Source organism: Pseudorca crassidens, chromosome 11 (genome assembly GCF_039906515.1).
Source record: "Pseudorca crassidens isolate mPseCra1 chromosome 11, mPseCra1.hap1, whole genome shotgun sequence".
Classification (NCBI taxonomy): Eukaryota; Metazoa; Chordata; class Mammalia; order Artiodactyla; family Delphinidae; genus Pseudorca; species Pseudorca crassidens.
The window spans coordinates 36735557-36753293 of record NC_090306.1 but is presented as its reverse complement, the minus strand read 5'-3'; the positions used below and the strand labels follow the sequence as shown (position 1 = coordinate 36753293).

Here is a 17737-nt window from a genome sequence, read left to right as displayed (position 1 = left end):
GGGAACACTATGAAAACTTCATTGACGTGCTTCCAGATTTCACATGCAGCTAACGTTTGAGAAACAGCTCTTTGTTGTGCTTTTATTTAGTATCAAAGAAGAATATCCACAATTATCTGAAAAGCCTATTAAAATACTCCTCCCTTTTTCAACTACATAGTTGTGGGAGTCGAGATTTTCTTCATATTCTTGAAACAAAACAACACATTGCAACAAATTGAATGCAGAAGGAGATATGACAATCCAGATGTCTTCTATTAAGCTGGGTAGTTGAGTACCGCTAAGCTAAAAATATACAATTACAACTCTTCACACAAAGTTATCTTTGTTTTGGAAAATATAGGGTTTTCTCATAAAAGTATATTGTTTATATTAAAATATGATTTTTAAAAAATGAAATAATGTATATTTAAGTTTTTTTCTCAGTTTTTATTTTTGATATAGTAATTTATTTCTTGATTTAGATAAGACCTAGGTAAACAAAAGCTCTTTTAACTTTTGAGAGTATAAAGAGTTCCTGAGAGCAAAAAGTTTATACACTATTGGCATAGAGTCTTATTAGCTTTGGTTTCTGTATACAGCAGGTTTACTTCGGCAGGCATTCTTTCCCTTTCCTTTATCCTTTGTTGAGTGAGAGCTCTGATATAACCTAGTGACCTAGTTGTTAAACTCAGGGACCTAATCTCAGTCTTCTTTCCATGTCACCTCGGTAGTATTTGATGTTGGCAGCCTTTTTTTTTTTTTTTTTTTTTTTTTGCGGTACTTGGGCCTCTCACTGCTGTGGCCTCTTCCGTTGTGGAGCACAGGCTCCGGATGCTCAGGCTCAGCGGCCGTGGCTCACGGGCCCAGCCGCTCCGTGGCATGTGGGATCTTCCCGGACCAGGGCACGAACCCGTGTCCCCTGCATCGGCAGGCAGACTCTCAACCACTGCACCACCAGGGAAGCCCTCCAATAACTTTTGAGATTATATTTGTAACAATATTACCAGATTATTTTGTCCATAATTTGTAGGTATTTATTGATTCAGCATTATTTTTATTTTCAAAATTTTGCTTCATATTTTGATACTGTGTTATTTGATTAAAAGCACAATTTTTACAGTTAGATGAGTAACTGAGATGAGTGATTCTGAGTATTTAAACACAGGAATAGTATTTTTATAACAGTATTTGATTATTTTGAAGATTAAATAAAAACATAAAGAACTTAGCACATCTTACCATATTTTATTCTTATACACATTCTCAAAAGCATGTATGTGTACAAGAGAAAATAAAACTTTTATCTCAGTTTTAGAACATTTTTAGCTTTATCATTTTTTGTATTGACATATAACATTATATAAGTTTCATGTTGTAGCATTATTTCAAGGATGACATTGTACATGAATACCTTAGCATTTTTAAGGTATAACTTTGGAAAATTGTGTATTTTTTACCTCACAACATTTTCTTTAGGTCTTGTTATTTAGATTACTGAAATTTACTTAGTATAGCTGAAAATGAGAAGTATTTCTCCTAAACTACTGAAGTCATGAAAGAGAACAGCATATTATGAAATATATTTTATTACTCGATTAAATTGTGGGTTCTCTGTTAAATGATATTTAAAGTTAAAATAGTTGATGTCAAGAGCCTATCAAAAACTAAAATATACTAAACATAGATTTGTAGTATTTGAGATTGTTTAATTGAAAAATAGTTTATAATTCAGATTTTGCATTTGTTTGAACTACACTGAATTTAAAATTAATGGGATGAATTAAATTTAATTATAATTCAAATGGAAGTAATTTTTACCTTATGATTGAGACAGTATTATGTTATCTATGAACATGTTACTTTCAAAGATAAATCAATTGTACAAATTAGCAGACACCTATATAACTATAGAAATAGGCAGATGTTGAAAAAAGAATTTTCCCTCATCTTGTGCTTCTTTATTATTTCTAATTGTTCAGTCAAGCTAAAAAGATTAGTCATTGATATCTTTCTAGAATTTGTTATTTTGCCTTGCTCGTTAACTGCTTATTCTTCAAGATCCAGCTCACATATCTAGTCCCTGTGACATTCTCCTAAGCCCATCCCAGACTTGCATTCCTTTGTGTTTTTTGTTGATATCTCTGATTGTGACCTCTATCTAACTTCAGCATTTCCTCATAAACCCAGAGTTGATTTTGTCTTTCTTATGAAGCTGAGTATTCTCTCTCTCTCAATGGGACAAATTAGCCAGAGAGAGGAGGATGGCTGTATTCTCTTCCTGGAATTAGTTCCTCAAAGTCAATTTGTGACGCTTACCTTTATTCTATCATTTAGCATACTATGGTTCTGTTAGATGTATGCATTTACTCTCGTTATGAGCTTCTTAAGAGGAATATGAGTTTTTCATTATCTTTTTCGAAGATGTTTAACCAAGTGCCTGGGAAATAATAGGTGTTCAGTAAAGTTTTGTTGAAAGAGGAATATAGGTATTAGAAAAGAAGTTATTATTTTTTTTTAAATGAGCTTTGAAAAAGTTGGAATTCTGATACAGGTTAAGTCATTATTTGGAAAAGAACCCTCCTATATACATGTGTGAATTATTGGAAATAAATTATCAGAAGTGAACAAAATCCTAGAATTCTGCACACGCTTATTCTAGGTTTCTTTGCTTATTCCTCTTTCCTTCAAGGTTAGATATCTGGCCAACATACTTTGGTAGAAAGATTAGCATTCTGTGGGGTATCAAGTTTTCATTCAGTGAAACCTTAGGTGTTTTTTTTTTTAAAGACACATTTTCCTTAAATAATTATCTTTTATAACTTGTAATGTTAGTGGTTTTACAAGTGTGTAAAATATTATTATGTCATCGTGACTTTGAAACTAAATTATTCATTTAACAAATATTTACTGAACACTTAACAGTGTTTATTGGCTTTCATGATTGCCAACATCTCTACCTTTTGTTATATATGACCTGTGGTTGATAATCATCTGTTTTAAAAGATTCAGTAGGGGGGCTTCCCTGGTGGCGCAGTGGTTGAGAGTCCGCCTGCCGATGCAGGGGACACGGGTTCGTGCCCCGGTCCGGGAGGACACCACAAGCCGCTGAGCGGCTCGGCCCGTGAGCCATGGCCGCTGAGCCTGCACGTCCGGAGCCTGTGCTCCGCGACGGGAGAGGCCGCGACAGTGAGAGGCCCGCGTACCGCAAAAAAAAAAAAAAAGAAAAAAAAAAGATTCAGTAGGCATTTTGTTCTGTAATGTTGTTTATTATGGAGATTTACAGAATTACTGAGAATTTTAGAGCTGGAAGGAACCTTTTAAGAGCTTCCAAAGTGTTTAGTCATTTTCTGAGACAGGCTATTTTTTATTTCTTGAAACCTTAGTGGTAGAGATAAGATAATTTTCAGGGGGAAGATCTTGAGGGGTATGGGGTAGAGATGTTATTATTTAAACTTTTGAAATTGTTGAGGCCACTATTGTTTCCAAACCCTTTCCTCTGGGATTTTCAACTCTGGAGGATTCTTGCTGTCCTGCAGTCTTAGAGAACTGCCAGGTAATGCATAGCAATCTGCTGGGTGAGGTCTTTTCTATTTGTTGGAACTCATGGCTCTAGCTTAGTAGCCTCTTGACAAGTAAGAAAACAGGCCTGGAAAGATTGAGCTGTTCAAGGTCAATAGTTGGTTAGTGCTAGATTCAAATGTTTGGATTTCTAAGTCCTTTTTATTACCTTGCTGTGGTAGCATTCAAATTTGTAGCAAGTAACTTCTTAAGGATTTCTTCTTGTAAATTTCATTATACCGCATCTAGTGCTGTACATCTTGAGAACTTCTAACATTAAACCTACTACTTACAACTGATATAAGAACTTATGTTAAAATCTGGGCTAGCACTATAGTGAATGAAAAACAAAATGACGGTCGGTTGTTTTCTCTATTTTAAGAAATATTTTTGAAGTTAAAATGTCAAACTTCATTTTGATGTCTTTTACAATAACGTTCATTGTGCTGTATATCTTGACTTCTTTGATATCATAGTATTTCTTAGGAGAAAAATCCCAGTAAATATTATTTCCCTCTTTTATTTGTGATATAAATTCTAAGAATCTCTGATAGTATAACAAATTAGAAATTTGAGTGTATGTGAATGTGTGTGTATGATAAAAAATTTGTACAGTTCTCTGACAGTTTTTAGACATGAGCTAAATCACTTCACCTTTACATATTTTATAGTCTGATCAGGGTTCTTTTACACAATATCATCCTCTATAGTATATACTAGCAATGATCAACCTAAAACAGCAGCAAGTAGATTATATTCAATGCCAGAGAAGTAGTTGCTCAGGAAGTAGAGCTCTATGTGTATTTGTAAAGTAGGCAAAGTTGTTTTGGTCGTTTTTTCATCTTTCTCCATCCTTTTTTTTCTTTACTTTTTGTCTACCCAGGGCCCAGAGTCTCCTAGCCTACTTTCTAAAATGTTCTCATTCCTTTATTTACTAGAAAATCTTTCCTGTTTTAGGTAAATCTTAATAAAGTAGTAGTTTCAAGTGTGAACGTAAGTAAACTGGGCATGGGGGATAGAATTATTTATTTCTTTAAGATAATAACTCTTTTTCTGATGATAAAAGTATTACATGTTCATTGAAGATACTAAAGTGTAAGGAGGAAAATAAGAATGCCCACCATCATAACATCTCTCAGGCCAGAGAGATGTTAGCACAGCTTTGAACGCACAGCCATCCATTCCTTTAGCCGTACTGTTCTTTCAGGGCCAGCTTTGGGAAGCCTCTTGTGAGAGAGCAAGTTGCAGGAAATAAGGGAGTAAGGAGGAGATGGGTTTGCCAGTAAGAATCAAGTAACAGGTTTCTTGGCGGAGAGAGAGCTGTCCTTCCCTCAAAAGGGCCCAGAGGTTTTGAATTGTGCTCTTTGGAGCCCCGAGATCTCCTGAAATTATCTCAGTGGCTGCCAATGGGAGCAAACAAGTGGGACTTTGTGTTCCCACACTCCACTTCAGCCAGATCATCTATGCTCTTATACATTTTATTTGTTAGGATTTCTCTTAATTTTTATTTCCTAAATGAGTTTTGCTATTAAAACCTTTTTTTTTGAGAATCATTGCCCTGTTCCGTCCATTTAGCCTTCTACCACTCAAATTCTGCTCAGCACAGGCTGGATTAATTGTGTGACTAATTCTTAGCCTCACATTTCAAAGGGAAGAGCTAAGAATGAGTTTTGTATAATGGTGGGGAGATTTGAAGCTTTTCTCTTTGAAAAGCCTTTTTTCTTTCTCCCTTCTTCCCTGTTCCTTTCCTTTTTTCTCACCCATCTTCTTAGACATTTTGCTTTCTTTTTTAAGACCAAGGCTGATAAGGCCCAGGGCTCTATAATCATTGATTAGATGAGTAATGAGCAGTACAACTTACAGATGAAAAATATTTTAAATTCATGATGTCATCAAATTGTACTTTTTGATAAAACTTAAGGCTATTTCATCATCTATATGAATGTGGTTATCAATTTTGCTCAGTATTCCCTTGTTGCCAACTTTTCGTAAACTTAATGTCTCTGATTCACACAGCACTTTTCTGTAATATTCCTTGGTAATTTACATTTTAATTGTAGTCTTGCCATCTTCCACTTACGTAGGATTTCATTATACATGTTTTTAGTGCAGGAAAATATATCTAGTTTTATTTTTCCACTGTGTATTTGTTTTTAATTTTTATGTGTACTCATGATAATGGAAAGCAGAAAAAAGAAAAGAATGTCGATATTTATGAGTTGCTTGCAATTATGTAGTATAGTGGTGAAGAGTTTTGATTCTGGAGCTCAACTATTTGTGCTTATATATTAGTCTCACCACTTACTGGCTGTGTGAACTTGTGAAAGTTACTAACTTTGAGCCTCAGTTCTTTCAGTTGTAAAATGGAGATGATAATAACAACCAAGTGTTGTGAGGATTAAATGAGATAATTCTTGTAAAGTACTTGGCACAGTGCCTGGCATACAGTAAGTCCTCAAAATATTAGCTGAAACAGTGAAATACATGAGTGGTAATATATTAATAGACTTCCATATATAACAGTCCCTATTGTCAAATGTGTGGATTCTAGTGGGTGACTGACAAAACCAGAACATAAGAAGTGTTTTCTACTAAAAAATAATACTTCCACAAATTGCTTCAGGGATATTTTCACCCTCTTACCCTCCTTTCCTCCCTCCCTCTCTGCCTGTTTCTTCTCTTCCCTTCGTGTGTGTGTGTGTGTGTGTGTGTGTGTGTGTGTGTGTGTGTGTGTGTGTGTGTTAAGCTGATGTGTACTGTCACATAAACATTTGGGCCTTACCAGTAAAAGTTTTTACATCTAGAAAGTACTTTGGTAGTGTAATAGTGGTAAGCAGTATATAGAGACTTCAGAATTGAATAGTTAAAAGCAGCGTTTTTTTTTTTTTTTTAACTATTTGTCAGAGTTAAAGAGTAAGCCTGCTTTCAAGGTTGGATGGTCAGACGGCATGGTCATGGTCTTTTTTAGGCCACAGTGTCTTGTTTATATTATTTCCTCTGCTTTGTACTCTCTTATCCTCCACAGTTTCTTTCTTATTCTTTATGATTGCTCAAGGCATCATCTCTCTCAAGAAGCATTTCTTTATCCATAGGCCAGAATGAATGCCCTTTCAATTACTCTTAAAGCATTCTGTGCAAAGTGTGATGATTATGTTTACACAGTGTATTGAAAATATTTTATTTTGTTTCTCTCTCCTTCCCTGAACTGTAATTTCCTTGAGAGTAGTGCAACTGGTCCAGAATCACATTTTAGTTTAAATCCCCACCATGCCATTTATGGTCATCTAACCATAGGGCTTTGTGGTGATGATTAAATGTGATAAATGATGTAAGGAACTTAACATAATTTTTAGTTAATAATAATGGTAATAATTGTAAATGTTATTACTAAAAAATCCCAGTGTCTGTCATTGTGTCTTGCGTAGGTACTGACAATGCTTAACCGAACTGCAAAGTCTCTTTATCATTTATCTGATTCTGTTGTTGCTTTAAACTGTTTTCCACTTGTTTTTAAGGAACATTTACATCATTTCATTTCATTTCATGGGCCTGTGAGTTGGGTAGAGTATGTCTAATTATAACCATTTACTTCGTAAAAGAACTTGTGTCAACCTAAATTACCTTCATACTCAACTTTTTCAGCAGTTTAAAAAATGTTTTCTTTTGTCATCGACACAATACATAGTTGAGACCACAGCAAGTAGCATTTTATTCTAAGTTGTGATTATTGTGTTGAATCTTAACTAGCGGTAGAGAAACCATTTGGTGGAAGCTGTTGCAGTCGTCTAGGCAAGAGACAGTAGTGGCCCATACAAGGATAATGCCAGTAGGAGAGAGAAGTGAATGGATTCTAGATATGTTTAGTAGAAAGTGTATAGGACTTGATGGATGGTTGGATATGGTTGTGAGAGATAGGAATTTGGCTTTTAGAGAGGGAAGAATCAAGGATAAATCCCAGGATTCTGGCTTAATTATGCAGCTAGGTAAATGGTGGTACTTGTCACTGACCGGAAACAAGAGGAAGGACAGGTTTTGGGGAAGGTAGTGGTTCACTTTTAGGTCTGTTGAATTTCAAGCATCTGAGAGAAATCTGAGAAGGGGGATCTATGAGGCAGTTGGATATGTGGGGCTTAAGCTTAGGAAGGAGATGAGGGCTATAAATACATGTTTGTTAGTCATCAGCATACATGACCAAATTGAAGCCATGGGAGTGAGACAGATCAAGACAGATCAAGGAAAGAATAGATAGAACAGCATGAGAAAAGAGAACCCAGGACAGAAACTTGAGAAATATCATCACTTCCTTGTGGTGGTGGAAGAAGAGAATCCTACAAAGATGAAGAAAGAAATAGAGGAGAAAGAAAAATTAAGTAGGGAGTGAGAAGCCCAGGAGAGTGTAATGTTATGGGAATAGAGGGAAGAGAATATTTTGAAAAGGAGGGGATGTGGTTGGCCATGGCAAATGGCTTTTACTTTCATCAGAATCTTAATTTTTCCTTTGCATTCTGTGTAATGTTTATTTTAACAAGTGTTGCATTAACATTTATATTTTAAATTGTAACAAGATTATAATCCTGCATAGTGCTTGCACTAAGCTTTCCATGGTAGTTACAGCAGTTCTAAATTATATCTAATAAAGGAGATTAATAATGGTAGGTCAGGAGATGAGTAAAATTATGTTACTAACTTGTTTCAAGGAAGAGTGCTCTAATGATCTAGAGCATTCTTATCTAAATATCACCAAGCCTCTACTTTTACAGGTAACTCCTGGTTATAGAAATTAATAGAATTAATTTAAAAAATTGGGTCCATGTTGGTATCAAGAATTTTTTAAGTGGTAAGTGCAACAACTTGGAACGCTTTCTTGGAAAACTGCATAGTTAATTGTGAGGGAGCGTGTATAGTTTGAAGAAGTCCTTATCTTCTGTTTTTAGAAGGAATGAATCATAGCATTAGGTCAGCTAACCAAGCAAATCACAGCACTTTTCATAAAACTGTACAGTATATTTGGTCTGTGAAGTGGTAGTCATTGCGGAGTATATGGGATTTGATGTGATCCATGTTTCAGATTTTTTTTTTTTTTTTGCGGTACACGGGCTTCTCACTCTTGTGGTCTCTCCCGTTGCGGAGCACAGGCTCTGGACGCGCAGGCTCAGCGGCCATGGCTCACGGGCCCAGCATGTGGGATCCTCCCGGACTGGGGCACCAACCCGTGTCCCCTGCATCGGCAGGCGGACTCTCAACCACTGCGCCACCAGGGAAGCCCCATGATTCAGATTTTTTTTAAGGCAAAAAATAATTTTGTGACCTTTTAATGCCATGCTAGACAAGCTCTAATAAGCCCACTTGTGGGTTATCTCTTTTGAGAAGTATAAGTTCATTTAACTTAATATCCATAATTTAGATTTTATAAGTGCTGAATAACAAAGTTATTATTTAGAATATAGTCAGTAGGTTGCACTATTACTGTTGACCTCAGACTATTTGAAACGTATTATACTAGAAAAATTTGCCATTGTTTTATAAATCAGTTTTACAGGACTTCCCTGGTGGCACAGTGGTTAAAAATCTGCCTGCCAGTGCAGGGGACATGAGTTTGAGCCCTGGTCCGGGAAGATCCTACATGCCACGGAGTAACTAAGCCCGTGCGCCACGACTACTGAGCCTGCGCTCTAGAGCCCGCAAGTCACAACTACTGAAGCCCACATGCCTAGAGCCCGTGCTCTGCAACAAGAGAAGCCACCGCAATAGAAGCCCACGCAATGCAATGAAGAGTAGCCCCCGCTTGCCGCAACTAGAGAAAGCCCACGTGCAGCAACAAAGATCCAGTGCAGCCAAAATAAAAATAAAATAAATAAATTTGTTTAAAAATAAATAACTGTTTTACATCAAGAATATGCACTTATGTTTTAGAGACAGTTATTAAGAATTGATTTGAAAATTAATACAGGGCTTAGAATCTCGTTAGATTAATTTTAATATGGTCAGAAAAGGTGAGAAAAAGAATTTGAAACTGCAAAGTAAAAGATTGATTTCCTTATCGTGTTGACATCATTGTTGACATTCAGAGTATTGTTAGCTGTTATTTTTGGGTATTGGGTTGGCCAAAAAGTGCCTTTGGTTTTTAAGTAAAAATAAAAGACATGTTTTTCATTTTTACCAAGAACTTTATTGAACAACATATTCACCCTTTTGTTCCACTACCTTCTGCCATTTTTCAGGCAACTTCGTAATTCTGTCTTCCCAAAACGTTTTATCTTTTTGAGCAAAGAACTGTTCCAGGTGCCTTTTACAGTCTTCCAGGGAATTGAAATTTTGTCCATTAAGAGAATTTTGTAAAGACTGAAATAAACGGAAATCTGAAGGTGCCATGTCTGGTGAATACGGCGGATGAATCAGAACTTCTCAGCCAAGCTGTAACAGTTTTTGCCTGGTCGTCAAAGAAACACACAGTCTTGTGTTATCCTGATGGAAGGTTATGCGTTTTCTGTTGACTAATATCAGACGCTTTTTGCGTTTTCTGTTGACTAATATCAGACGCTTTTTGTCGAGTGCTGCTTTCACTTGGTCTAATTGGGAGCAGTACTTGTTGGAATTAATTGTTTGGTTTTCCAGAAGGAGCTCATATTAGAGGACTCCCTTCCAATCCCACCATATACACAACATCACTTTCTTTGGATGAAGACCGGCCTTTGGTGTGGTTGGTGGTGGTTCATTTCGCTTGCCCCACAATCTCTTCTGTTCCACATTATTGTACAGTATCCACTTTTCATTGCCTGTCACAATTTGTTTTCAAAACGGAATGTTTTCATTATGTTTCAGTAGAGAATCTCATGTGGAAATACAGTCAGGAAGGTTTTTTCACTTAACTTACGTGGAACCCAAGCATCAAAACGATTAACATAACCAAGCTGGTGCAAATGTTTTTCAATGCTTAATTTGGATATTTTGAGTATGTTGGCTATTTCCCGCGTGGTATATCGTTGATTGTTCTCAATTAATGTCTCGATTTGATCAACTTCAACTGGTCTTCCTGACCGTGGAGCATCGTCCAGTGAGAAATCTCCAGCATGAAACTTCAGAAAACTGCACAAATCTTTTTTGTGTGTTTCAGTTGCGTTTTTACCTTTCTTGAAACAATAAAACATAATATGCCGAAAATGTTGCTTATTTTCTTCCATCTTCAGTATTAAAATGGCTACACAGGGGCTTCCCTGGTGGCGCAGTGGTTGAGAGTCCGCCTGCCGATGCGGGGGACGCGGGTTTGTGCCCCGGTCCGGGAGGATCCCACGTGCCGCGGGGCGGCTGGGTCCGTGAGCCATGACCGCTGAGCCTGCGCGTCCGGAACCTGTGCTCCGCAACGGGAGAGGCCACGGCGATGAGAGGCCCGCGTACCGCAAAAAAAAAAAAGGCTACACAGAAATTCACCAGTTTGACAAGTCTTTTTTAAAAGGCACGCTGATATGACAGCTGTCACATACAGTCTAACAAAATTGTTTCGAATGAAGTAAAGACAACTAAGTGCTACTAGAGCCATCTTATGGAAAAAACCGAACGAACGTTTTGGCCAACCGATCTTTAACTTGAATACTAACTATAATTAGCTAATGAAGGACTAATGCTTCTCACATTTTGGACTAGGATCAGGAAAATGTTTCCTGGAACCAGAAACTATTAAGAATAGAGGATATTACTTTTCTACAGAAGTATCCCATTTTAAGATACGGTTTATAAAATGTGGTGCTTAATTATGGGACTAGGGTATTTGTCAAATTAGGAAGATCAGAATATTGTTGAAGATCAATTAATGTGATTAAGGTATCCTTAGGAAGAATGACTAGAACACAAAATAATATAAAAAGAAAAACCACACAGCCAACTGGTTAGTGTTTAGCATAGTACAGGAGGTGGTAGGAAGTGAGAGATGTTATTTGGCGGTTGCTAGAATGGTGCTTTATTCTGGAGTTGTAGTAATGTAGGCTTCTTTATATTTAAGTTAACTGCATCTTAAACTTTAAAAAATTTCAGTTAAAAAAAGTAGCTTGTAGACACAACAACCAATTTTCAGGGCTGCTGCATACTTAGACTGTGTGCATTATGCAGTTCTTTGTAATGCTTTGGTTCTGTCCAGATTTGTTGGGAAGGAAATGCCCTGGAAGGTGGTGTGTGGTTTATTAATCAGTTTGAGGAGGTTGGTTGGTATAGTTCAGTTGAGTCTTACCTGCTTTAGCTTTAGGTTGAATTTTTGGACCTAAAAACCAAGAACCAAATTCCAAATTGGGCCCCTACCCATTAACTCATATTTTCTGTGAGTTCCTTTTTAGGAACCTAATTAATAGTCACTTTGCAACTTTTAGCTTAATACTGATTACTTTGTAATGCTTTCCATATTAGTTACCTGTTGCTTTATAACAAGTTACCACAAAACTCAGTGGCCAAAAACAATCAGCATTTATTATCTTCTCTCCCTCCCTCCCTCTCTCCCTTCCTTCCTTTCTTGCTCCTTTCCTTCCTTGTCAAGAATTCAGAAGCCGTTTAGCAGGTGGTTCTGGCTCAGGATCTCTCAGGCTCAACTGAGGGAGGATCCACAACTAAGCTCACTCAGGGTTGTCAGCAGGCCTTAGAATACCTGCTTCCAGCTGTTGGCAGGCCTCAGGACTCTGGTTGTTGGCCAGATACATTAATTTATTGGTCATGTGGGCCTGTCCATGGGGCTGCTCACAACATGGCAGCTTGCTTACCCCAAAGCAAGATATCTGGGTGAAAGTCACCAAAACGGGAGCCACTGTCTTTTTATAGCCTAATTTTGGGAGTGACATCCATTACTTCTGCCAAATTCTGTTCCTTAGAAGTGAGTCACTAAATCCAGCCCATACTCAGAGGGAGGTGATTATACAGAAGGGCATGCATACCAGGAGGTGGGATCATTGTGGACCATCTTAAAAGTCTGCTCATCACACAGTCCTTTAAAGTTTAAAACTTTTTGTGGTTGTTGCAGAATTCTTTCCTGAAAGGGAAGCTTATGGAGGAAACCCAAAATATAAAATAGATAAATGGAGAGCTGTTCTGTCCAGAGCAGTGGTTCTAGGGACCTAGAGCTTACCTGCTAGCATCCCTCCACTTCAGCTTTTCTGAACAGATTGAATATTAGTATCTTTACTGTCTAATGTCAGTCAAGAACATGAATATGTACTATTTTTCTCATACTTTTAGAATTTGTCAGCAGTTGCAGTTCTAAAATTCTAGCTTATAAATAAAAATCGGGTATTGGAACATTGAAAATGATTTGTGTAAATGTTTCTGGCAACTTTAACGGTCTGAGGAGCTTTCTTTACTAGTAAATCTAATGGAATGACTGATTTTGTAATATTAGCAGATATAATTTCTATATTGGTAGGATAATGATAGTGATTTACTTAGTAACTACTGTCTAGAATGTTTCTTAACTATTTCCAAATTATATGTATTTTTGTATAAGTGGTATTTGCACTTTTAATATTCATGTGTTCTTGTATCTCTTTCATGCTGCACATCGTGATTCCTAATCAATACCATAAATTACTTATTTTCTTTATCTTGCAATATAAAGAATATAGTCTCAAAATAATAGTACAGTCATCCCTTGGAATCTGTGGGGGATTGGTTCTGGGACCCTCTTGGTTACCAAAATCTGAAGATGCTCAAGTCCCTTACTAAAATGGTGTAGGAGTTAAACATAAACCTGCATACATCCTCCCATATACTTTAAATCATCTCTGAGTTACTTATAATTCCTAATACAATATAAGTGCTATGTAAATAGTTGTTAGCATGTTTTGCTTTTTGGAACTTTGTAGAATTTTTTTTCCGAATATTTTTGATGTATGGTTGGTTGAATCTGTGGATGCAGAACCCCTGGATAAAGAGAGCCAGCTGTACCAAAATTAATACAAACACTAAATCTCTAAACTTAGAATTTTTTAAATAGTTCTTTAAAGGTATATAAAATCATTTGAAAATAATTCCGTTTCTGGGTGGTTATGTTACAATTTGATATATGGTTAGATTCCAGGCATGGTTTTTAAATGCATTACTTATATTTTTATTAACTTAATCCTCACAATTGCTCTGTGAAGTAGGTTCTGCTGTTACCCCTATTTTACAGATAAATACAGTTTTTTCCATCTTGATTTTAGGTTAATTTATGTTAAGAAAATAGTACTCTTTTTGTTTGTTTGTTTATGGGTTCATGTAGAGCTAAGTAGTGGATAAGGCTGAAGGAAAGGAAAATTTAATTAAGAAACGGATTATCTGATGAGCTGTTTAAGGAGCAAAAAAGGATGACAGTTTCTGTAAATAACATTATTTAGTAAGTAAGTGTATAATTCACTTTTGACCTTATTTTGGTTAACTGAGGTACACACATCCCCCCATATTTATGAATCATCAATAATGTCACTGAAATATGTGTGAATATATGTATAATGTTGAATTTTATTACACTGCTAAAGGATTTCAAGTCCAGGATTTACCACGAACAACTTTCCACAGCTATAATACCTTACATTAGAATTTTAAATCTTAATTGAAAGTTAGAAAATAATGTACTTGGAATCACAAAACCAGTTGTAATTTAAGTTGCTTCTGGCCAAAATATAATGTCTAAACTAATGGGTAGTAGTGGAAGTGAAAGTTAGCTAAATAACTCTTTTTTTCTGAACAGTTCTTTCAAAAGTTCAAATTGATTTTATGCAATAGATTCTCATTAGTGAAACACTTGATTAGGTTCTTGATTACTAAGGAGTACGTTTTTGTGGATGGGCGTTACAATTATTAGAGCTTACAGAGGATACTTTTGAATAGAGTATCCTAATTTCTGGAATTTCTTTTCTCAACTGTTCTGATAAAATCCATCTTAGTTTCGCTTATGCTATGATAACAACAACAAACAGCTTTGAATGCTGGTCTCTTAAGTGAACCTTTTGGTTACCTTAAAATATTTTCAAGATATTTTGATTCTCAAATTATTTTTTAAAATGCACTCGATTTTATTTTCAATTCATAAGATCTGAGTCTAAATGGAGACTGCATGTGTTACTATAAATTAAAATTGGAAGTTATTTAGTTCTTAATGACAACTTTTATACTAGCTGATACCATAAGGATAAAATATTTGGATTATTGCTCCTGTATCTGTTGCATCAATCCAAACACGTAGAACCTTCATGCCATGTACTTGCTTACTTTTCAGGGAACAGATGTTAACTAGGAATCTAGTTAACTAGATGGCCCTTTTGGCGTTTATCTCTGTATTACAGTTAGAAATGGAGTTCTGTGTAGTGCCCCTGTTTGCCTGAGTGGGTCATTTGAAAGCTAATGCATTAAGCAGCTCATGCAGCTCAATATCAAAAAAACAAACAACCCAATCCAGAAATGGGAAGAAGACCTAAATAGACATTTCTCCAAAGAAGATATACAGACTGCCAACAAACACATGAAAGGATGTTCAACATCACTAATCATTAGAGAAATACAAATCATAACTGCAATGAGGTATCACCTCACACCAGTCAGAATGGCCATCACAAAAAATCCACAAACAACAAATGCTGGAGAGGGTGTGGAGAAAATGGAACCCTCTTGCACTGTTGGTGGGAATGTAAACTGATACAGCCACTATGGGGAACGGTATGGAGATTCCTTAAAAAACTAAAAATAGAACTACTATATGACCCAGCAATCTCACTACTGGGCATATACCCTGAGAAAACCATAATTCAAAAAGAGACAGGTACCACAATGTTCATTGCAGCACCATTTACAATAGCCAGGACATGGAAGCAACCTAAGTGTCCATTGACAGATGAATGGATAAAGAAGATGTGGCACATATATACAATGGAATATTACTCAGCCATAAGAAGAAACAAAATTGAGTTATTTGTAGTGAGGTGGATGGACCTAGAGTCTGTCATACAGAGTGAAGTAAGTCAGAAAGAAAAAAGCAAATACTGTATGCTAACACATATGGAATCTAAAATAAAAAAGGTTCTGAAGAACCTAGGGGCAGGACAGGAACAAAGATGCAGACATAGAGAATGGACTTGAGGACACGGGGAGGGGGAAGGGTAAGCTGGGATGAAGTGAGAGAGTGGCATGGACATATATACACTGCCAAATGTAAAATAGATAGCTAATGGGAAGCAGCTGCATAGCACAGGGAGATTCAGCTGGGTGCTTTGTGACCACCTAGAGGGATGGGATAGGGAGGGTGAGAAGGAGACACAAGAGGGAGGGGATATGTGGATATATGTATATGTATAGCTGATTCACTTTGTTATACAGCAGCAACTAACACAACAATGTAAAGCAATTACACTCCCAAAAACATGTTAAAAAAAAAAGTGAAAAGAAAAATAAAAACAAAGGATCCTAATTCATCCAAAAAAAAAGCTAATGCATTAATTATTATTATTTTTTAAAACTCAGATTTATATAAAAATGGATATAATTTATCTGAGACAATTTGTATTTTTAAGTGGGAATCTAGGAAAAATCAGTTGATATGGTGCTGTCAACCTTTACTAAACACAAATACTACCTTATAACAAGATTGACACTTAAGATTTTCATTAGAATTACATTTTCAGTTTGTTTTTGTTGAGTAATGATTTTATACCCAATTTTATCCTGTTTACTCTTAAAACAAAGGAAAAGCTATACATTATCTTTAATTTTTTCCATAGAACGAAGAACCATGAAACCATATGTTTCTTGAAGGTAGGGGATAATTATTAAATAGGAGCATAATGGTAGCAGGGAAGACTATAACTGAAACGTATCTGTATCTTCAGTAAGAGCTAGTGTTTGAAGTCATCACTGCTCTAGCACATTAAAATGAACATGTACCTGATTAATATGTATTGAGTTAAAGGTAAAGGCAGTCTTCATGTGAACCTGAAATAAAGTTCTGTTGAGGAGACATTTCTTCTGTTAGGAATAGTTTTTTGTTTTTCAATGACAGGTCCAATTTAAAAAGTGTAACATGGGGGGCGGGTGGGAAGGGGAAGCTGGGAGGAGGTGAGAGAGTAGCATTGACATATATACACTACCAAATGTAACATAGGTAGCTAGTGGGAAGCAGCTGCATAGGCACAGGGAGATCAGCTCGGTGGTTTGTGACCACCTAGAGGGGTGGGATAGGGAGGGTGGGAAGGAGATGCAAGAGGGAGGGGATACGGGGATATATGTATACGTATAGCTGATTCACTTTGTTATACAGCAGAAATTAATGCAACATTGTAAAGCAACTATACTCCAGTAAAGATGTAAAAAAAATAAATGAAATGGAAAAAAATTAAGTAAAATAAAATAATTTATTGCTATAAAAATAAAAAATATAACAGTTAATCAAAAATATTACTGTACTACTTTGTACAATTATTTACATTAAAATCAGCATCATTGTTTATCAGTGGCCTGGCATACTTTTTTTTTTTTTGTGGACATACTTGTATATGTGTATGTGGTTGGTTTGTTGTAGGTGACAAATGGTTATTTTAAAGAGTTATTGACTGATGAATGGGAATTGCATTGATGCTTTTTATCTGAAGTCTTACAGATTGTTAATCCACTGTGGTGGCCTCTACACCAAAATTCAAGCAATGTTAATGACAATGGCTAGTTAAGAAATGGTAGATTTTGATCAACTAATTATCCTTTACTCATATTAAAAAATGATGGTGGTGTTTTAGTGAGATAGAATAGTCTGATAGCTGATTTTTTATATATTAAAATATAGCTCTTGTTACAGCTGGAGATTTTAAAATGAAACCATTCAAATCATTTTCTTTTCCTTGTGTTTCTGATAATGCCAGAAGTTTCTGTTGACCTCATAGTTAGCACATTGTTTTTGTATTTACTTTGGTGCGTTCATATATAATAATCTGATGAATTTACAACTCTGTCCCCTGTAGTTCTACATGTATTAATAATCTCAAATGAATTTAAATAATTTTCTTATTCTGATAGAGAAGAAAAAGCTGGATCACTTACCAGTAACTGGAGTTCTCCTATTGGGTAATCTCCACAGATCCACATTCTTTGAAGTTATTGTGAATGCCTCGAGGACCAAGGGACCGTTGAAATTTCCAATTTCAGGAAGGTAAGCAAGCACACTGAAGCATGTCTCTAGCATCTCCCAAATCCCCTCCCCCCA

At 36.1% G+C, this 17737-nt stretch overlaps 1 protein-coding gene across 10 annotated transcripts in view; it reads left to right on the top strand.

The window, feature by feature from the left end:
- YAF2 (YY1 associated factor 2) overlaps nt 1–17737 on the top strand; it is a 65787-nt gene that overhangs the window by 6002 nt on the left and 42048 nt on the right. For 3 of the 10 annotated variants that reach the window (XR_010932366.1, XM_067696218.1, XM_067696216.1), the window contains one exon: nt 17551–17683. The exons of 4 other annotated variants lie outside the window; for them this stretch is intronic. Coding sequence is in view for 2 of the 6 variants with exons in the window: in XM_067696218.1 (XP_067552319.1) it covers nt 17551–17683 (133 nt within the window). In the remaining 4 variants the exon portion in view is untranslated. The remainder of the gene's footprint in view (nt 1–17550; nt 17684–17737) is intronic. 3 more of the 10 variants (XM_067696214.1, XM_067696215.1, XM_067696217.1) reach the window with 1 other exon arrangement.